Source organism: Macrobrachium nipponense, chromosome 19, assembly GCF_015104395.2.
Source record: "Macrobrachium nipponense isolate FS-2020 chromosome 19, ASM1510439v2, whole genome shotgun sequence".
Lineage (NCBI taxonomy): Eukaryota > Metazoa > Arthropoda > Malacostraca > Decapoda > Palaemonidae > Macrobrachium > Macrobrachium nipponense.
Genome location: NC_061088.1, coordinates 53,085,323 through 53,108,103, shown reverse-complemented (window position 1 = coordinate 53,108,103; position 22,781 = coordinate 53,085,323). Strand labels below are relative to the sequence as shown.

At 35.8% G+C, this 22,781-nt stretch overlaps 1 protein-coding gene across 2 annotated transcripts in view; it reads left to right on the top strand.

Annotated features, from left to right (window-relative positions):
• The window catches only part of LOC135216974 (tripeptidyl-peptidase 2-like), a 280,577-nt gene that overhangs the window by 147,229 nt on the left and 110,567 nt on the right, over positions 1 to 22,781 (top strand). For both annotated transcript variants that reach the window (XM_064252520.1, XM_064252513.1), the window contains exons 13-14: positions 15,438 to 15,547; positions 15,880 to 16,037. In XM_064252520.1, the coding sequence (XP_064108590.1) occupies positions 15,438 to 15,547; positions 15,880 to 16,037 (268 nt within the window). The remainder of the gene's footprint in view (positions 1 to 15,437; positions 15,548 to 15,879; positions 16,038 to 22,781) is intronic.

The window sequence follows — 22,781 nt, the reverse complement described above, 5'->3', positions numbered from 1 at the left end:
ATGTCCTCCATGTGCACGTTCAATTACATCCTTTTCATTTCCGACATGTCCATTAAAGTCTGCCCCCACTACAGTCCTCTCCTGCTCTTCCAGTTCTTACGTTACCTCACTCATTTCGTTCCAAAATGGCTCATTTCTTCCTCTGTGCAGCCCACTTGTGGAGCATAAGCGGTAATGATGTTCATTGTTTCCCCTCCATAACATATCTTCACTCTCGTAATGCGGTCATTCTTTCTATTCACTTCCGTCTGCATTCTTCATTTCCCCCGACAACACTACACCAACACCATTCCTACCCTGCTCATTTGCTCCACTATAGATTAGCTTGTAGCCATCCCCCAGTTCTTTAGCTTTATTACCCTTCCATCGAGTTTCCTGCACACACAAAATATCCACTCTCTTTATCCTCATCAACTCCGCCAACTCTCTTCCTCTTCCTGTCATAGACCCAATATTGAGCTGGCCTATTCAGATCACATTTAGAGCTCGCTTCTTGAGCTGCACCCGCTCATGATGCAGTAGCCCTCGCCTTGTCACAGAGTTAGGGCGGTGTGTCTGTGCGTCGTTTACGGAGTACGCCCTAGCACTATTCTCATCAATATCACGACTCATTTCATTGGTTCTGGCGTAGGTTTTTACAGTCGGATGCCCTTCCTGACACCAACCCTCCCTATTTACCCGGGCTTGGGACCGGCACCCATTGAGACTGGCTTGCCCCCACAGATGGCTAGATTCTGGAACAAGCGTCATAAACCTGGAAATAATTTCTGATGAAAATAATTGAAAAGTGCCGTAACCTCAGAATGTCGTAAGCCGAAACTATCATAAACCAGGGACTGCCTGTATACATTAACAAAGCCAACCAAACAAACTATATACTATAGGCATATCTTTGTATATAGGTTAACCCTTAAACGCCGACTGGACGTATTTTACGTCGACATTTTTTGTCTCTCGGGTGCCGACTGGATGTATTTTATGTCGACATACAAAAGTTTTTTTAAAAATTCGCGGAAAAATACTTTTAGGCCTACCAGCCAAAAACTCTTGAATCACGCGCCTTGGGGGATGCTGGGAGTTCACGGATCAAGGTGTTGTTTTGTTTACAATCGTTACGCAGGCGTGCAAGCGCGAATTTCTTTCTTGCCGCACTAAAAAGTATCTGTGACACATCTCGGAAATTATTTCGTCACTTTGACATAATTTTTGTACCATTTTAAATTAGCCGTTACATGGAGTATTATATATGAAAATGTGCGCATTTTTATGAAAAATACAACAAAAAAATACTCATGATTGTAGCTTTTATCAGTTTTGAGATATTTTCATATAAATAACGATAAGTGCCAAAATTTCAACCTTCGGTCAACTTTGACTCTATCGAAATGGTCGAAAAACGCAATTGTAAGCTAAAACTCTAATATTTTAGTAATATTCAATCATTTAACTTAATTTTGCAACTAATTGGAAGTCTCTAGCACAATATTTCGATTTATGGTGAATTTATGAAAAAACTTTTTCCTTACGTCCACGCGGTAACTCTTCCGAAAAAATCATACATGCGATTGTGGTAATGTTTGCACCATTTTAAATTAGCCGTTACATAAAGTTTTATATATGAAAATGTGCGCAATTTCATGCACAATACGACTAAAAACAACCCATGGTTGTAGCTTTTATCAATTTTGAAATATTTACATATTAAAAATGATAAGTGACAAATTTTCAAACTTTGGTCAACTTTGACTCTACCGAAATGGTCGAAAAACGCAATTGTAAGCTAAACCGCTTATATTCTAGTAATATTCAATCATTTGTCTTCATTTTGAAAGAAATTGGAAGTCTCTAGGACAATATTTAGATTTATGGTGAATTTTTGAAAAAAATATTTGTTTACGTCCGTGCGTTACGAATTCATGCATTATTTTGTGATAATATTTTCTCTGTGTTGCTTTTATCGTTTTACGATGTGTTATATACCAAAATGATCGCAATTTAGTGTAAATTACAACGAAAAAAAAGTAACTTGTTACCTTTAACCGTTTTGCGCACAGCGCGATTTGAATACAATTATATATGAAATTTCGTTTTTGCGCTATCTTATATCACATTATTTATATATGATAATGATAATTTTTTTCATTTCTGATGGTTGCATACTAAACTTCAGCCAATGACAAAAAAAGGAGCCAAAAATGAACTCTTAATCTTAAAAAATAAGCGCGCTGTGATTTTTTGAAAAAAATATTTTTTCCGCTTCCGCGCTCACTCTGAAACACCTCCGGCACACGGGAGACATTTTTTTTTTTACCGCTTCGGCGTTTAAGGGTTAATAGTTTATCTGTTAAAAACAGATGGTATCTTAATACTGTAGAATGTATTTAACAATTTATTATTGTAATTCTAATTTTAGTTAACTATGGTTGTGTCTATCTCTATCAGCAATGAGTCATTGCCATTCTGGTGGAGTTGGTTACTATTTTAACATGTGCACTACAGGTATGGTATAAGTGAATGGTGCAATGAGTTACTGTACTGCTACTGCTGCAACTTGGAATTAGACACGTGCAGTTTATATAACCCTATCATATGACCTTTCAACGTTTGTAAATTTAATATCCGATAACCAGAGAACAAGAATGATTTTAGTAACAATATATATTCTTATAGATAATAGTGATATGGAGGTTACAGGTATCAGTATTGGCTTTAAAAGTTGGTATCGGTACCGGTTAAAAATTTGGTATCGGTGCAACCCTAATTTCATCACAAACACAGCAGTCATATTGAGCTCTCATTGGCAATGTGTAATGTTTCTTAGACACACATTCTTCTGTTCAAAGAACATCAATATGACACTAATACTACTTGGATCTTCAGTTATCTATTCAACAACACCTCATATGTTACGGGTTTGCCCAGCTGGCAGTAACACAAGTAACTATGCCTTGTTGGTTTTGTAGCATCTTGTTTTTGGTAATAATTTTATTAAATGCTAATTAAATAACAAGAAAGAACCAAGTCCAAATATGAAACCTTGACATCTTAGCTGATTCTACATTTTGCAAGCAAGTTGCCACAAAATAATTGAACATTTTCCTTTTCTTTTGTATCTTACTTTTCAAGGATTATTCAGAATAGTTAACAATGGTGTTTTACCATACTTCATAATTAGTTGTACACACACACACACACACACACACACACACACACACACACACACACACACACACACACACACACACACACACACACAGAGGCAGTCTCCGGTTATTGCTGGTCTTGGTTAATGGCGATCCAGTTATATGGCTCTTGTCTAGCCCATAAAATCAGCAACTTTTTGGGCCATATTGGCCTAGTTTTGGTTTTATCATAAGGTGCTGAAAATAGTTAGGGTGCCATAACATATATATACAGTGGTACCTCGAGATACGAAATTAATCCGTTCCGAGGCGCCTTTCGTATCATGAGGTTTTCGTATCTTGGACCACATTTTACATATAAAATGGCTAATCCGTTCCAAGCCCTCCAAAAACACCCCAGTAGATTTCATAATAAAGCTAAATTTACCTATAAAAAATGAAATACTAATACAATTTGTACCATTCAATACCTAAATTAATAACGTACTGCTAATTACCTGTAAATAAAGTGTATTAGTGTACATGGCATACAAGAAATACTGTATGTATTTAGTAAAATGTGGAAGCTTACCTTTCGAGTGAGGCTATCTCCGAAAGTGGCGACAGAGGAGGACAAACTGCAGATACATACGTATGTACGTACACTTGACTTTATGAAACACTTAAAAAAATGTAAGGAAAACAACTAAAATTTACGAAACACATTAACCAAACTGTAACACTTAACTTTAAAAAAAACTGAAATATAAACAAAATTCTTTTTTTTATTTTTAATTGTTTTGTTTTTTTTTACTTCTTATACTTTACGTAAGTTTTTTTTTTTTTTATACAAAATTTCAACTTCACCACTTTCAACTTTCTGTTTTTTAGTTTCACTTGGTTCATCCTTTTTACTTACTCCTGCTAATACGAAAGGCCTCTTTAAAAAATAACTATCCAAGGAAGATTGCTTCTGCCTACTTTTCACAATGTTCCTGAAACGACTCAGGCAAAAGTCATCGAACTGCGCAAGCATATGACTTGTGTGAACCTTTCCGGGGTGTCTTTTTTTTCTACAGACGATTGCACTCTATGAAAAGCGGCTAGAACATCGTTAATTTCTGCCGTTGTCATAGGGTTGTCGTCCTCCTCGCCGCTGCTGGAGAACTCCTCTTGAATGACGTTATGTTGCATGGCCTCCAACTCCTTCAGGTCATCCGTCGTAAGCTCCTCTTGGTGCTCCTCGAGAACGTCGTTGATGTCGTCCTCGTCGACGACCAGCCCCATGGACTTGCCGAGTGCAACGATCTCGTCAAGATCTGGTTGCAAAACAGTTTCAGGATCGTCAACTGTTTCTGAATCTGCAGCACCAGCTTCGCCCACGTCGAATCCCTCGAAGTCTCGTGCGGATACGGCATCAGGCCAGAGTTATCTCCATGAGGAATTCAAGGTTCGCCTCAAAACCTCCTGCCAAGCTTGGTCGATGAGTCGGAGGCATATGACGATGTCGAAATGCTCCTTCCAAAATTGACGCAAGGTGAGGTTTGTGGTATCAGTGATGTCGAAACATCTCTTGAAAAGATGTTCGTATACAGCTTCTTGAAGTTCGCTATCACTTGCTGGTCCATGGGCTGGAGGAGAGGGGTGGTGTTAGACGGAAGATAAAGAATCTTAAAGGAATACTCCGCTAGGATATCTTCCTCGAGGCCAGGAGGGTGGGGAGGGGCATTGTCCAACACCAGCAGACATTTTAGAGGGAGGCGCTTCTCTTCCAAGAATTTCTTCACTGTCGGGCCGAAACAGATTTACCCACTCCGTGAACAAAAGCCTCATTACCCAGGCTTTTGCATTAGCCCTCCACATCACTGGAAGCTTCTCCTTAAGCACTTTGTGGGCCTTGAAGGCTCGAGGAGTCTCGGAATGATACACCAGTAGGGGCTTCACCTTGCAATCCCCACTGGCGTTTGAACAAAGTGCGAGCGTAAACCTGTCTTTCATAGGCTTATGCCCGGGTAGCTTCTTCTCTTCCTCCGTGATGTACGTCCGACGAGGCATTTTTTTCCAAAAAAGGCCAGTCTCATCACAGTTGAAGACTTGCCGAGAACTGTAGCCTTCCTTGGTCATCATCTCGTCGAACGTCTTTTTAAAGGCTTCGGCCGCTTTCGTGTCGGAGCTGGCAGCCTCCCCTTGCCGCACCACCGAATGGATACCAGTCCGTGTACGGAATTTCTCGAACCACCCATGCGAAGCCTTGAAGTCTGGGGTTGGCGTTGATGTCCCTTCTCCTCCGCCGAAAATAGCGCTGGCCTTGTGGGAGATTGCCGTCTCCGTTATCGTATCGCCAGCGATTTCTTTGTCTTTTATCCAGACAAGAAGCAGCCGTTACATCTCGTCGTGCACGTGGGTCCTCTTGCTGGACAAAATAGTGATGCCCTTGGAAGGTGTAGCTGCTTTGATGACATCCTTCTGCTTAAGGGGACCGTCCGCTATGGCGGATGACATGTCAACTTGAAAAAATAAAAAATCGAGTTATTATTGGAACTATGCAGAAACATGCCGTGCATGCTTTCCGGAAGTTTCAGCCAATTATTTTTATAAATAATAAAGATATAGAGGTTTTTAAATGACGTCATCATAACTGCGTCGTCTGTATGACATGAGTTTGACAGAATCGTTTTTGCGTGTTTATTTTTGCATATATACAGCAATTTTTAAAGATTTTTTTCGAAATTCTCATACATCTGGTAGCAATGAAAGCTGGTGTGACACTGGGTGAGAAGTGAGCTGCTCAGAGCGGTTATTTATAGGCGAGACTCAGAGAATGACTCAGTTACGCCACAGACGTCAAAGGAGATACATACGCGTAGGCACTTGCGTTTGGTTACTAGCTATTTACGTTGTTTTTATAACTTCTTAGTGAACTTATAGCAATGCCGAAGTTACCTAAGATCAAGAAGGCTACTCAGCAACTAAGGCTAGCAAAATTAGCGAAGGCCAGGAGTGTGCTGAAAGAAAAACACGAAAATTCATTGTTATCAGCTGCCCTCATTGTCTCATGTCTCGCCGTCAACATCATTATCTGGTGTTACGCTGAGGGTATTAACACCACTTTTAGGGGTAGGACCAGGATCCTTGATGTAGAAATCAACAATAAAAGTACAAATAAAGTAATTATAATAATGTTGTTTTGACTTTTATAAGAAAAAAGCGACAATTTACATAGCAAATCTTTGGGAGCTCATAACTCAAAAACATACTTATGCGCATGTCGGTAACCATTACTCTGTTATTTATTATCCAATTTTAGAGAGAAAGATATCATTGGAAAGAGGAATAAAAATCCCATAATTCTGTGTGACAGAATTTTGATGTCTTTTTTTTTTTTTTTTTTTTTTTTTTTTTTCTTTTCTTTTTTAGATTTTTTGGAGTTTCTAGACTAAAAAAAAAATAAAAAAATTCATAAAAAATAAAAAAATAAAAATTCTGTCACACAGAATTGTTCCGTATATAAAGAAGTTTTTATGGTATGATTTTCAATACAACTGATGTTATATTAGCGGAGAAATCTCTACCTGTTCTTTTTTTTTTAAATCATGATTTTTGCTAATAAAACGAAAAGTTTTTGCTCAAATGACTTGAAATTTTTATTTGATGGTGTTATATATACAGTAATACCTTGGGTTACGAATTTAATCCGTTCCAGAACCTGCTTCGTAACCTAAAAAATTCGTAACCTAAATGGATTTTCCCATAATGTTATAAAAAGCAAATAATGCGTTCCACCCGACCAATAATGACCATTTCAATTCATATTTTTCCATTTATTTTTGTTCACTAAGGTTGAAAATTCGTGTAGGAATTACATAAAATTATAAAATTGAAGAATGAAATTAAATATAAACATTAGATTTAATATGCATGCACAGTAAAACCTGAACTTTACCTTTGGCGAGTGTGGCTGCTGGCTTGACGGAGACGGGAGGAGGGGAAGGGTGAGGAGGAGAGGGTTAGGGCTTGGGGGGGAAATCTCCCTCCGTGAACACTTCTGGAAGACTTTCTGGTTCTTTCTCTAGAGAGCACCGTTCACTACGATCACTAATTTTACACTTGACACTGTGTCGTCTTTCACAATTTTGAAAAAATATTTTTCTATGGAGGCTTGCTTTTGCCTGTTCTTTAAAATTTTATAGAAATGACCCACCCCATTATCAATAAACAAATTTGATGCACTCTTACGAGCCTTTTCGCAAATGATGCTCTCACTTACGGAATCTCCTGCCAGCTGCTTCTCGTTTATCCAAACCATGAGCATTATTTTCTACATCGTCGAGAATATAAGGCCGTTGTTTCGTCAATACTGTGACACTTTTGATGCTTTTACTGGCTTTAATTTCTTCCTTTTTCTTCAAAATAGTGCAGATCGCTGATTGCGACGGCTTGAAGAATGCTGCAATGTCTTTCACGCGCTCGCCTTTATCATGCATTTGGATAATTTCCTTCTTCATTTCGACTGTAATCATCTCCTCCTTTCTTATGCTTTCCTTCTTGCTGCTTGCCTTCGTCATCTTGGGAGCCATTGTCTTTAGTATTTGGGTAATAGTAATGTATAAGCACTATCACGGAAACACAACACGTGCGCAAATCACTAAGCAAATTTGAGAGCGTATCACGGACAGATGCGTTCAATCTTACCGCCAGCGAGATAGTGAAAGAGTTATGGTTTAAAAAGGGTCAAGGGATGCGTGGGAGGAAGTCACGTGACCCTCGTTATGTTTTGGCCGAAAAAAATGCGTTCGCAGATCCCACGCTCATCCGATGTAAACAAAGCAGGCGTTAAGTTTTGGCCGAAAAAAATGCGTTCGCAGATCCCACACTCATCCGATGTCCGATGTAAACAAAGCAGGCGGCCTCCCATGATGGAAATTCGCGCATTCGTATTCCAAGTGAAATTCGTATTCCAGAATGAGGGCGTCACTTCGTAAGTTAAAAAATTCGTATACTAATCGGATGGTGCCTATTGTCGACAGATTTCGGCTGTATTCCTTGGCGATCACACTCAATCGCATACCAGCTTCATACTTCTTGATAATCTCCATCTTGTCTCAGAGCATTCGCTTCTTTCCGTGAATTTCAACTTTCTTGGGACCCATGACTACGTTATACTGTACGTAATTTACGTATAAGTAGAGTAAAGTTTTCACACAACACAATAAAGTACGTATACTGGAACGAAATCACTAACGAATTTACGTTAGTAAACGAAATCGTTAGACCGAACGAATACTGCGTGCGTACGATACAGATGATGCCGTGCAGTGGCCGAAGAAGCACGCCGCTACGTAGATGCATCATGGGAGGGATGCTGACCAATAGGAGAGATGGATCTCATGGCGGTGACTAGCATCAGGAACCAATGGGAGAGCAGGAGGATGGTGGCGAGTGTACTCAGTTGGCGGAGTTTCAAAATTGTTATCGGTTGTTCGGGCGAATCTCGGACTTTACAGAAACCTTTCGGATCTTGAAAACTTTTTGTCTGTAGAGCCGTTAAATTTTTCGAGTTAGCTTTCGTATCTCGAGTATTTCGTAAGTTGAGCCTTTCGTATCTCGAGGTACCACTGTATATATATATATATATATATATATAATATATATATATATATATATATGTATATATATATATATATATAATATATATATTATATATATATATATATATATATATATATATATATATATATATATATATATATATATATATATATATATACATATATATACTAATTATACATATAATATATATTATATATATATTATATATATATATATACATATATATATACATATATAATATATAATATTATATATTAATATATATATAATATATATATATATAATATATATAACCATATATAATATATATATATATATATATATATATATGATATATATATATATACATATATATATATATATATATATATATATATATATATATATATATATTTATGTATGTATGTATATGTATGTATGTATATATATAAGTATATTATAATATTATATAATATATTATATAATGTTATATATATATATAATATTAATATATATATATGTATATATATATATGTAATATATATATATTATATATGTATATATATATATATATATATATATATATATATATATATATATATATATTATATATGTAATATATATATGTATATATATATATATATATATATATATATATATATATATATATGTATATATAGTATATATATATATATATATATATATATATGATATATATATTATGTGTATATTTATATATATAATATATATATATATATAATATATATATGTGTATATATATATATATATATGTGTATATATTATATATATGATGTATATATATTATATGTGGTATGATATAGTAATTATATAGTATATATTAATAGGTATATAATATATATAGTATATTGTGTGTGATTATATAATATATATGATATATATATAGTGATGTATATATAATATATGTATGAGTGCTCCTACTACTACTATTTATATTTATAGAGATATATTATATTATATATATTAATGTGTGTGTGTGTGTGTGTGTATTTATATATATACTATTATATTATATATATATATATTAATTATAATATTATTTATATATTATATGTATGTATTAATATATATATATATATTATATATATATATATATATATATATATGATGGTGTATATATTATATATATATATATTATATATGTGTGTATATATATATATATATATATATATATATATATATAATTATATACTTATATATATATGATATATATAGTGATATATTATAATAGTAGTTATAGGTAGGTATATATATGATATATTATTATATATATATATACTATTATATATATGTAGGTAAGTAGGTATATATAGTATAGGTATATTATATTATTAATATGTATGATATATATATATAGTATAGTGATATATATTATATAGTATAGCCTTATATATTTATATAACATACATACATTACAACTTACTATACATATATATATATATATTATTATTGATATATATATAATAATTATATATATAATACATACATACATCACATACATACAATACATCATACATAATACTATATACATACATATATATAATGTACTTACCTTAAACTTGAGACACTCAGGGCGAGATGCTGTGCCGTCTGCTGGATACAGACGTTGAGACACTACAACTGCTGAATTTCAATACACAAAAACAGATAAGCATCAAAACCATACAAGAACTAAAAAAAAAAAAAACGACAATTACTCCGTAAACAAATACCAACAACTCGAAAACAACACGACAAATCATGCAACAACTCAAAACCAACACAACAACCCGCAAACACCAACACTGTCTCCAACAAATAACTCACTAACATCAAAACACAAAATCAAGTACAACAAACACTCTTCAGCTCAACAACAACCAGACAGACACACACAACAACTACACAATCTCAATATCAATCAAAAAACACCCAATAACAACTGACCATCAATAAACTCTGCCAAAACCACTGTCCTCTATGACTGCTCATCACAGACTGACTGACTGACCCGGCAACCTCGTCAGCAGACAACCCAGACGATCACCCAACAAGCAAACCACTTGTTAATATCCATCCACCACTCATACTCACTCTCTCTCTCTCTCTCTGAAAAGCAGACATAAATACATACTACACGATCTTAACAGCAATACAAACATGAAACATGACATATCAACCATACAAAAATATTAAACACTTCCAATCACTCCCGACAATTGCAAACAACCAAACTATGCTCTCTCTTTCTCACAAGCAACCCTTGAGAATGTTGTCAAATTCAACAACCAGATCTCTCCTCCATAACTGAAGGGGAGTTTTTTAGTAGATAATAAGTATGTCTTCTTGTGGGATCGAACTAGCGCATACAGAAGAACTCAGGACTGCAGTGACTCCTTAAACGACACTGCCAACAAGGAAGGTCACTGCATTCCTGAGTTCTCTATGCCCTGGTTGGATCCCATGAGCTGACAAACTTATTATCAACTAAAAAATTCCCCTTTGGTTAACATATGAAAATATATTACTTCCCAGGTAGAATGAATTGGATATTAAGAGACATTTGTAGCTTAATGCTTGTACAGTGATACCTGGGTTTAATTCGTTCCAAGAGCTAGCTTGTAACATAAGATTCACGTAGACCGAAACAATTTTTCCATAAGAAATAAATGGAAATCACTCTATGAGTTCCACGTGTCCATAAATACACATCTTCATATTTTTTCCGGTTTTGCATTTGTAATTAATGTTGAAATTATAACCCCCAACATCAGAAATGAATACAAATTAATAATTCAAAACAAAAAATCAAAATATTTGGCAATTTAACTCACATTTTACCTTTGAGGAGCATGACTGCTGGTGTGATGGAGACAAGAGGAGGAGGAGGAGGAGGAGGAGGGTTACTTGTTGGAGGGAGAATCTCCCTCCATGAGAACTTCTGGTAAAATGTCTAGAGTTCTCTCTCTTAAATAACGTTCACTATCACTAACTGCACTTAATTTACATTTTCTGGACACTTGGTCGTCTTTTTTTAATCCTTTCGTTCAACTTTCACAAGGAACCTATCTAGAGATGACTGTTTTTGTCTTTTCTTTAAAATTTTTCTGGAAATGGGTCACAGCATTGTCGGTAAATAAGTTTGCTGCACGCCCTACCGTACCTTATCTGGGTGATGTTTTTCTATAAATTTTTGCATATTTTCCCACTGTTTCAACATTTCCTTAATTTCATTAGAAGCGATAGGTTTTTCAATCTGTCCCTCCTCCTCCTCAGATAACATGTCCTCCGTGACCTCTTTTAGCTGCTCCTTATGCAACTCCAACAGCTCGGTCGTCAGCTGCTCGCTATGCTCTTCCAGAAGATCTTTGGTATTAAGAACTGTGCCTTTGACTTGTTACTACTTACAAGTCTCTGATAAAATCATAAAATATGGTTATGGGCACAACTCTGGAGATCAAGAAAATTTGACTTTCATACTGTAGTGAATTACAGTCCCAGGCTTCAGCTTGGTGTTTTTGGAAGAAGTAAAATTAACAAAATAAAATCAGTAGCAGAAATAATAGACAGACTTCTAACAATAGTAACATTGTAAAAATCAACAAAATAATAAACAACAATATATACTATCAACAGCAAGAGTATTTACATTGTAAAAATCAACAGAACAATAAACAGCAATATATACTATCAACAGCAAGAGTATTTACATTATTGACAAATGCACCAGAAGCAACTGGTTGACAAGGTTAGGCTGGCACACCTTGTAAGTCGAGTAAGAAATCTGCCAGATTTGTCACAAAAATTGGGGGGAGAACAGTCAGGATGGATCTAGAAATTATTAAACCCTTAGAAGGAAAAGATTAGGTAATGACGAAGGAACTACCTGCAACTCTTGCTTTAGTCTTGCTTTCTCATCAGTCTGTCCTACACACTTTTCGAAAAAGGAAAGCAAACATAAAAAAAGAGGATAAGTGCCTGATTCTACCCTCTGGCTAGTAGTTCCTGAGCCATGCATCAGTACTTCTGTTGTTGTTAATTTACTCGTCTAGTATCTTCCTTCGTTTCTGACATTAACCCTCCCCTTCTTTCTCAGTTTCCACATCTATCACCTTGTATTTGTCACTTTTTGATAACTTCCTATTTGTGCTAGCAGCTCTTCCTCTTCTGTGGCTTATTCATCTAAATTAAGCTAGCCTTGTGTTTGATCTAGCTCTTGCTCCTCGGCAATCACCTTTTAAAGTGTTATGCTGACGGCTTTGACCGTTTTCCTTGTTTCATGGTAATATTATGCAAGAACCCCCTACCCTCTCCCATCTAGCCATCTAGCACTTACCACCGACATTCCCAGTTTCTCGTTGGACGAGTTGGTTACGCGCTCAACTACTGTTCTCAGGGTTCGGGTTTGATTTCCCCCTCTCCCAACATGAGATTAGAGGAATTTATTTCTGGTGATAGAAATTCATTTCTCGATGTGGTTCAGATCCCACAATAAGCTGTAGGTCCCGTTACTGAGTAACTAATTGGTTCCTAGCCACATAAAAATATCTGATCCTTCGAGCCAGCCGAAGGAGAGTTGTTATTCAGCTCAGTGGTCTGGTAAAACTAAGATATACTTAACCACCGGCATTCTATGATAATCACCGGCATTCCATAATATTGCTGACATTCCGTTTATGGGCTGCTGAGGAGCAAGGGCTCATTCTAGTACAAGGCTGGCTTAATCTATTTATAGATGTTCCATGGTACATCATCTTCTGGCATTTATTGCCTCATCATCTTTGTGGATTTTCTTTCTTTTTTTACCATCCTGGTCCTTCCTTTGGACTTAATGGTTTTCAACCAAGATTTGGACGGTTCTTCTTTGGTTTTTAATTGATTCATAGTTCGCATTGTTCTGCTTTCACTCCCTTCTTTCAAAGATGAATCCATTGATCAGCGCTCTTTTATATGCTTTAACCTTGGCTCCTGTTAAAACAAGAAGTTAAAACCGAATTTGTTAAGGTCCATTTTTAAGAAAAGTAGAAGTGGTAAGACCCTTTTTAAGAAAAGTCAGTGCCATTGGGAAAAAGGAAGTAACAATCGAAAAAGAAAAGCTAGTAAAACTACTTAAAGTTAAATAGCTCTGCACCTATCACAGTGTAATGTGCCCCAAACTGTTTTTGAGGAGTGTGTGCTTAGGATATAACCTGTGAACTAACAGATTCAATCTCAGAAGTTTATCACTTACGGCCAGATCTTGGATTGCTACTGTCAGTTTCCAGGTTTATGAAGTTGCTTAGAGTGGTGTAAGGACATAAGTACAATATCAGTTTTTCACCCTCCTAAGTTCAGCATGAAAGTTTCTAGTTTTTGCACCATGTAAGCAAAGACTTCTCTAATCAGTAAGGTATTTTACCCTAATTGTGAGCCGGAAGTACTTTTGTTGAAGTAAGTTTTTCATTCTTAGCACAACAGCTCAATTACTTGGATAAAAATATATAGCTGTACGAACCAACTATCCTCATGCAATATGGTAGTCGGCTAACATTAGCAGTAGGTAAGATTCGTTCTAAATAATTGAAATTTTTAGTGGATGATCAGGAAGAATTATGACAAGAACTAAAATATTCTAGTGCCACCTAGTAGGAAGTAGGTGATTACAGAGACAGATCTAGTGGGTCAGCCCAGCATTATTTTTATTTTGAAGGCTGATCGCACCTTACAGCACAAAGATATGAGCTAACTGTAACAGTAGGTAAGTACCTGATATTATAACAGATAAAAACTAAAATCAGTAACAGATTCTGAGTAGTATATTTATTGTAAAATATTTGCAACACATCCTTGGATGGGAAAGGTGGACAACACTCCTCTTCTACATCTCAAGGCAAACTGAATTCTCTCTCCTGTACTGATTAGCTATTATAGTTGCCGTAAGAGTTTCCATGAGTCATTATTTATTGCCCATGGAATTGATCTGAGCACTTTTCTTGCAAAATTCTTTCAAACTGTAGGGTGCAAAATTTTGATCATCAGAGGAATGTACCCTAATGCTGTAAGTTGTCATCTGATAATGCCCACACACAAGGGGTTAAACATAGTTTAAACACTCAGAATTTAAATGTTTTACATTTAATTTTTTGCATCAAAGTTCTTACATGTAAAAGGCTTGAACTTACTTGGTTGCAAACATTCCTGGATTTATTTGATAAAAGTGCCTGTCATTATAACGCGGTATTATTGTTTTTTTAACTAGGAATGATTCATATTTTTAAGTGTTCATTTTAGTATTTGATATACAATTACTGCAATTTGTCAGTACATTTGATATATTGTTTATGATGGACTCTATTGATATTGAAAACTTTTACTCTTGTGTTCTTGTTTGATCAGGCTACAGCTGATGCATCTCAGGGTCTTTATCAATTTATTTTAGTGTTTGAGCCAATATCTAAGTTATAGAAATAGATGCAGCATCCTCATTTAGATTACAAGATAGTTCATTTGTACACGAGTTTTTGTAGTAGCAGTTCTATGATATTTGAGTAGCACCTTTCAAATTGAATAGTTTTAATTTCTAACCATGTATTTTTTACATGCATTGTATGATATCTTTAGTATGTGAAGTGCTAAAAATATCATAATTGTTGTTGTAAGTACAGAAAATGCATTATTATATAAACCATTGCCTCAGTATATATTTACCTTCATAAATAATTGTTTCAGAACCTAGTGAAAAACTGTCCTTTTGTATGGAGTTCGTTATGACCTGTGATGCTCCGTGGGTTAGGGCGCCACCTTGTTTACAAATGTCATATATGTTTAGATCATTTCAGGTAAGACTTACTTTCTTTTACACAATTTGGAAAAAAGATGCTTATTTGTTATTTTGAGAACAGTTCGTTTGTTTTTTTATGTATCGATGGAATATATATGTATATTTTATTGGACATAATGCTGTAAATAGTGAGGAATTCCTAAAATTAAAATCCCTAATGATTTACTAGATAAATGATATATGGTAAGAAGGCACTTGAAAGCTCCTAGCTGTTTAATCATTGATCTGATCTCTTTTTAATTAACAATAAATAGATATCTCTTGTAATGTATCCATGCCATTGCAAAGTAGAATCTATAATGATGTTTTGAGACCAGTTTTTGTTTCTAGGTTAGTATAGATCCTAGAGGGCTAAATCGAGGTGGTGTTTACTTCACCACAGTTAAGGCCTATAATGCCAGTAATGTAGAAAAAGGAGTCATGTTTGAGGTACCGATTACTATTGTTGTTCCAACTGTAGATCTTCTTCATGGATACTTCTATTCAAGGTAAGGAGATTGCAGCAAATGTATTTGGTTTGTCTCATCACAACCTCCACAATCATATATGGGCTTTACACTAATTTCCCAATGTTCCTAGGTTCACCAGTCATTTGTTCTTACAGTAGTAGTTTCTCATTAATCAAGTGCCAGCCATCTGAATCCTCAAATATGACCCAATAACTTCCACCATTTTTGTGAGCCATTAATGTTGTTAAAAGGTTTGTTTTATGGTTTTACGTTGCAGTAGGATTACTATTCCAGTGTTTGCTAATTATTGTCAATCATTTTTCAAAATTAATGATTTTAACCTCTTGATCATTTGGTACTCTCAGGAAGTGATAAGAGTTGGGTTCCTTCAGCAGGAACATGTCTGTTTCTGGTATAACTTGGACAATTTAAGGCCCTGGCTTTGTTTCCTTGACTCCAGTTATTTTTATTAACATATACCATATATACTCGCATAACACACGATCTCGCATATCATGCGACCCCCAAATTTTCGCCCTTAAAAAAATGATTTTACCACGCATCTCACGTATCATGTGAGTTAAATTTACGAGACCAAAATTAACAATAGGCTAACCACTTCTCCTCCTCTGTATCTATTCAATTTTTTAGTTAGGCTAAACTTTTTTCCTCCAGGCTAAACCCTTTTCCTCCATCTCTTAATCTATCCCATCTTCTAATTAAGTTTAAAAAAGTAAAAGAGAATGCAAAAAGTATCGGTCGTAATGGTATAGTACTTGTTTGGAAAACGCATACAACCAGAAACAGCTGGATTCCCATGTTTTATATACTTGTTGGTATAATCTGGTTTCTTCCTATAAGAATATCGACCAAACGCTTCAACTCTTACACAAATAGTTAAAGTTAATCGAAAGATTGGTTCCTTCGAAAGTACTGTAGAACCATTCTTCTTAATGAAATCGCATGGAAACTTAAGTTGAAAGGAAGAGGTGAACGTCTTTCTTTCGCCACTTAAGGTAGCCAAGCCTAAGTAGGGCGCTCGTAACCTAAGATGCCATAGCCAGGATAATTGGGTCATACCTTTTAGCCTAACAAGTGGTTATATTTGTAGCCTATTCCAGCCAGTCCGAGTCTACTGCTACTATCTTAGTTAATCTGAGTAGTAGTTCTTAGCTTAGACTGTCTGAACTAACTGGTTTTGGTATGCATTTGCTGGCTTGGACTAGCTAATGGTTGCGGTTTATTTTTCGAATTTGCATTTACTATCTTAGATTAGTCTGAGTGGTACAATTCTTAGTTAGCTTAGCCGGGTCCGCTTAGCCTAACTCTAATTTAGATGGTTCTGACATACATGTTGTACATGTCAACTTAGCCTAACAGTGGGTTGATGACTTAACGTGGTCTGGCTGCTTGAACATGCCTTTACTATCTTAGATTGGGCGAATTAGTAAGGTTATAAGTATAGCTGAACATAGACTAGTGCCTAGGCTACCCATTCGAAACACTTTTACCACCTCAGCCTAGAAGGTTGTGGTTGTAGCCTAGCTTGTATAGCCCAAACTTTCATGAACGACTTTATCCTAACCTAAGTCATTTAGTTTCTAGATTAAGCTAGTCTATACTAGCCTAGCATAGTTAAGAGTACATCTCTGATGGACTTGACCTACCCTAAGTGATGGAGGAGTTAGCCTAGCCTAATTGGAAGAGTCAACATAGCCTAACCTAACCAAACCAAACCAGGGTCCTAGCCTAATGGGAAGAGTTAACATAGCCTAACCTAACCAAACCAAACCAGGGTCCTAGCCTAATTGGAAGGGTTTACATAGGCTACCCATTCGAAACACTTTTACCACCTCAGCCTAGAAGGTTGTGGTTGTAGCCTAGCATGTATAGCCCAAACTTTCATGAACGACTTTATCCTAAGTCATTTAGTTTCTAGATTAAGCTAGTCTATACTAGCCTAGCATAGTTAAGAGTACATCTCTAATGGACTTGACCTACCATAAGTGATGGAGGAGTTAGCCTAGCCTAATTGGAAGAGTTAACATAGCCAAACCTAACCAAACTTTTACCACCTCAGCCTAGAAGGTTGTGGTTGTAGCCTACCATGTATAGCCCAAACTTTCATGAATGACTTTATCCTAACCTAAGTCATTTAGTTTCTAGATTAAGCTAGTCTGTACTAGCCTAGCATAGTTAAGAGTACATCTCTGATGGACTTGACCTACCCTAAATGATGGAGGAGTTAGCCTAGCCTAATTGGAAGAGTTAACATAGCCTAACTTAACCAAGCCAGGGTCCTAGCCTAATGGGAAGAGTTAACATAGCCTAACCTAACCAAACCAAACCCGGGTCCTAGCCTAATTGGAAGGGATAACATAGCCTAACCTAACCAAGCCAGGGTCAACCTGGTCTTGCCAGCTTAAAATAAGTTAGTCAATTCTTAATTGACTATACCTACTTAGACTAGTACAAGTGGTTGTTGGCTAGGTTAACCTGGAATCTACAAATGGGTCTCTTCCATACTGGTCTAGTTTCTATATTGAAGTTATGAACCTAACATAGAGGGTTCAAGCTTCAGTTGGCTAGAGCCAGGCATTAGAACCTCATCATATCTGGAAGGGGAAAGTGGGGAGTTTCCCATTCTTCAAGAGTGAGGTGGGGTGAAGTGACGTTGGGTACAATTCTGGGCTAGGTTACTCGAGAATAGCACCATGATGGTTTCTGGCAATATAGGATTTCCCTTTGGAGGGTAGTATATTGAACGTATGCCCTTAAATTGTAACAGGTCACCGCATAAGGTGTTTCGTGGTTGGGAAGTAACATTACTTGTGGAAAAATGAGCCATGTCATGTTAACAGATTAATTCCTTGACAGGAGGATAATTGGGACATGTCTGAATAGAATATATTATCATAGGACATTCTCTTGGGGTTTTTCCTATGATATAGTCTATATAATTGGAAAAGTTAAGTGTTTCTTAGTTTTTACAAAAACACTGAGCTGTTTAATAGTTCTCCTAGGGCTGAGGGCTGGCCTGAAGGATTAGATATTTTTTACGTGGCAAGGAACCAATTGGTCACCTAGCAACGGGACCTGCTGCTTATTGTGGGATCCGAACCGCACTATATCGATAAATTAATTTCTATCACCAGAAATAAGTTTCTCTGATTCCATGTCGGCCGAGATGGGAGTTGGACCTCGGACCACCGGTTTGGCAGATAAGTGCACAAACCACTCGTCCAGAGAGGAACTCGTAAAATGGGAAAACCATGTAAGAGCTGTCTCTGGTTTCACCCTTCGAGTAGCCTGAGGATTCCATTTGCGATATGGGAATAACCTGGAGGTTACGCAAACTCTGTTCCTCCATGTCGCGAACGGAAGGATGGGTTCCAGTAATTAAGGAGGACCCAGGATGAGTGACTGATAAAGTTTATCATAGCACAATCATCGCTACCTAGAACATAAAGGTGGTAGATGTAAAGGAACAGGCCAAACAGAGGCAATCGGTCAAGCCTACTCCTTGTTTGTCAAGTTGTATCAGTGAGGTAAAACAGAAGAGAAGGTCATCAGAGGAATATGGGCCTTCTGGCATTCAAGAACATGTCTGTTAAAATGATCGTGACAGTTGGTCTGTGACTGTATCGTAGCTCAAAATTGAGCAATGTTAAGGAGGCGTCTGTCTGTTCATTGAAATTTGAGAGTGGGTTCTTTGTTATCAAAAACCACTTTCAATATCTTGTATATATATAAGGTTGCCCAGAGGTCCTTGGACACAATTTCCTTGGGTCCTTTGGTGGCTGCTCAACAAATGGTGTAACTCATCCAGTACCCCTGGCGGGTCAGTTGGTATCTTGTCAAAGATGATGGTATGAATGTGAAATGTAGGAGTTAACTGGCTTCTTTCCTTTTCAAATTTCTGTCTCCTTCTTTACTTAGGTTCAGTAAGAAGAGAGTACCATCATAAGCTGGAATGGACAAGGTACAGGTGAGTGAAGTGGCCTTACTGTTAGGGTTAGTATCAGTAAGATACCTATCAGTAGCAGGACATTCCTCTCTTTAGCAAGGGGGAGAGGAATGATAACAAACCTACATGAGTGGATGAATTGGTTTGTTAGGAGAAGAGATCTTCTTATCTTCCTCAGACGCAATGAATTATGACATTGTGTAAAACCTAGAAGTCTGATTCTATGATATTCATATATATCTTAGATACGGAAATACTAGTCGGTTGTTTCATAGAATTCTGGTATTCAGAAAACTGATCAAAGGTGGCAAACTCCCAGTTGGTTAATAGTACTTACCTCCCACCAAGAGTAAGTCTATCCTAATGTTAAGACTGAAGGTTGGTTTCGTATATGAACAAATGACAAATTTTTAACCAATTTGTATTTTTCATAACTTACAAACCTGAGGTCTTAACATACAAAGGCCCACCTCTAACCACCCCTCTATCAACTAACCTGGGTTGGAAGAATAACTAACGGGGTCAAGATTTAATGAGGGGCATGTGGGTGGCTCCCCATGTCTTGTGACCAAGCACAGATGCCAATATTCCCTTGCATACACAATTATTTTAAACTATCGGTTTCCAGCTGGCGCTGAGTATTTATCCTAATGTTAAGACCTCAGGTTTGTAAGTTAAGAAAAATACAAATTGGTTAAAAATTTGTCATTTTCCTTGCATTTTAACCATTGTACGATAGTAAAAAATTACCATAGTTACGTTACAAATGACGTTAATGAGAATAGGACTGATATATTTTTACATTACAGGTAGTAGTTGACTTACTACAGCAATTGGTTATGAACAACCAGTCATAAATTGATTTGGAAGCTATCCCATGATAATATACCGTAAGAATTTTATGCTAGCGTAGCCTACACTAGGGTAATCAGTATCATCTTTACATATAGGGTAGCCTAGCCTACACAACACAGCATACTTTATACATACTATATGGTATACTAATTATTAATTTCAGCTAATTCTCTAGCTTCAATGCACATTGGCTTATGATGATTCGATACAAAGAGAAATTGAATATTAACAAGTTAGCCTTAATATTGTCCGTATTACATTTTTAAGTCCTAGTTGATTGTGTAAAAAAACGACAATGTAAAATATTAGAATGTAAAGTGTCACAAAAATAAAATACTTGGTAGGCATTTTGTCTAATTTGAAGAATTAGGCATTGTGTTTGTAGGCAATTTGTCTTAGGCATTTTGTCTTTAGGCATTCGCCCCTTGTCCACGAGATGCCTCGTATATTATCACAAAATGATGCATGAATTCGTACCACGCGGACGTAAAAAAAAAAAAAAAAAAAAAAAAGTTTTTTCAAAAATTCACCATAAATCGAAATATTGTGTTAGAGACTTCCCGTTTGTTGTAAAATGAAGGTAATTGATTGAATATTACTAGACTGTAAGTGTTGTAGCTTACAATTGCAGTTTTCGACCATTTCGGTCGAGTTAAAGTTGACCTAAAGTCGGATTTTTTCTATGTATCGTTATTTATATGAAAATATTTCAAAACTGATAAAAGCTACAACCATTAATATAAAACAGTGCAGACATTACGACAAACTGACGAAAGAATTTCTGAGATTTTCGGCAGAGTTACCGCGTGCGGATGTAAGGAAAAAGTGTTTTTAAAAAATTCACCATAAATCAAAATATCGTGCTAGAGTTTTCCAATTTGTTGCAAAATAAAGGTAAATGATTGAATATTACTAGAATGTAAGAGTTTTAGCTTACAATTGCGTTTTTCGACCATTTCGGTCAAGTCAAAGTTGACCGAAGGTTGAAATTATGGCATTTATCGTTATTTATATGAAAATATTTCAAAACTGATAAAAGCTACAACCATGAGTTATTTATTGTTCTATTCTACATGAAATTGCGCACATTTTCATATATAAAACTTTATGTAACGGCTAATATAAAACAGTGCAAACATTACGACAAAGTGGCGAAAGAATTTCTGAGATTTTCGGCAGAGTTATCATGCGTGGACGTAAGGAAAAAGTTATTTTAAAAAATTCACTATAAATCAAAATGTTTTGCCAGAGTTTTCCAATTTGTTGCAAAATTAAGGTAAAACATTGAATATTACTAGAATGTAAGAGTTTTAGCTTACAATTGCATTTTTCAACCATTTCGGTCGCGTTAAAGTTGACCGAAGGTTGAAATATTGGCACTTAACATTATTTATATGAAAATATTTCAAAACTGATAAAAGCTACAACCATGGGTTGTTTCTTGTTGTATTCTACATGAAATTGCGCACATTTTCATATATAAAACTTTTTGTAATGGCTAATATAAAACTGTGCAAACATTACGACAAACTGACGAAAGAATTTCTGAGATTTTCGGCAGAGTTACCGTGCGGACGTAAGGAAAAAGTTATTTTCATAAATTCACCATAAATCAAAATATTGTGCTAGAGACTTCCAATTTGTTGCAAAATGAAGGTAAATGATTGAATATTGCTAGAATGTAAGAGTTTTAGCCTACAATTGCATTTTTTGACCATTTTGATTGAGTCAAATTTGACCAAAGGTTAAAATTTTGGCACTTATTGTGATTTATATGAAAATATTTCAAAACTGATAAAAGCTACAACCATGGTTTTTTTTTTGTATTCTACATGAAATTGCGCACTTTTTCATATATAAAAATCTATATAACGGCTAATATAAAACAGTGCAAAAATTACAACAAAGTGAAGGAAGAATTTGTGAGATGTGTCGCTGATGCTTTTTAGTGCGAGAAGAAA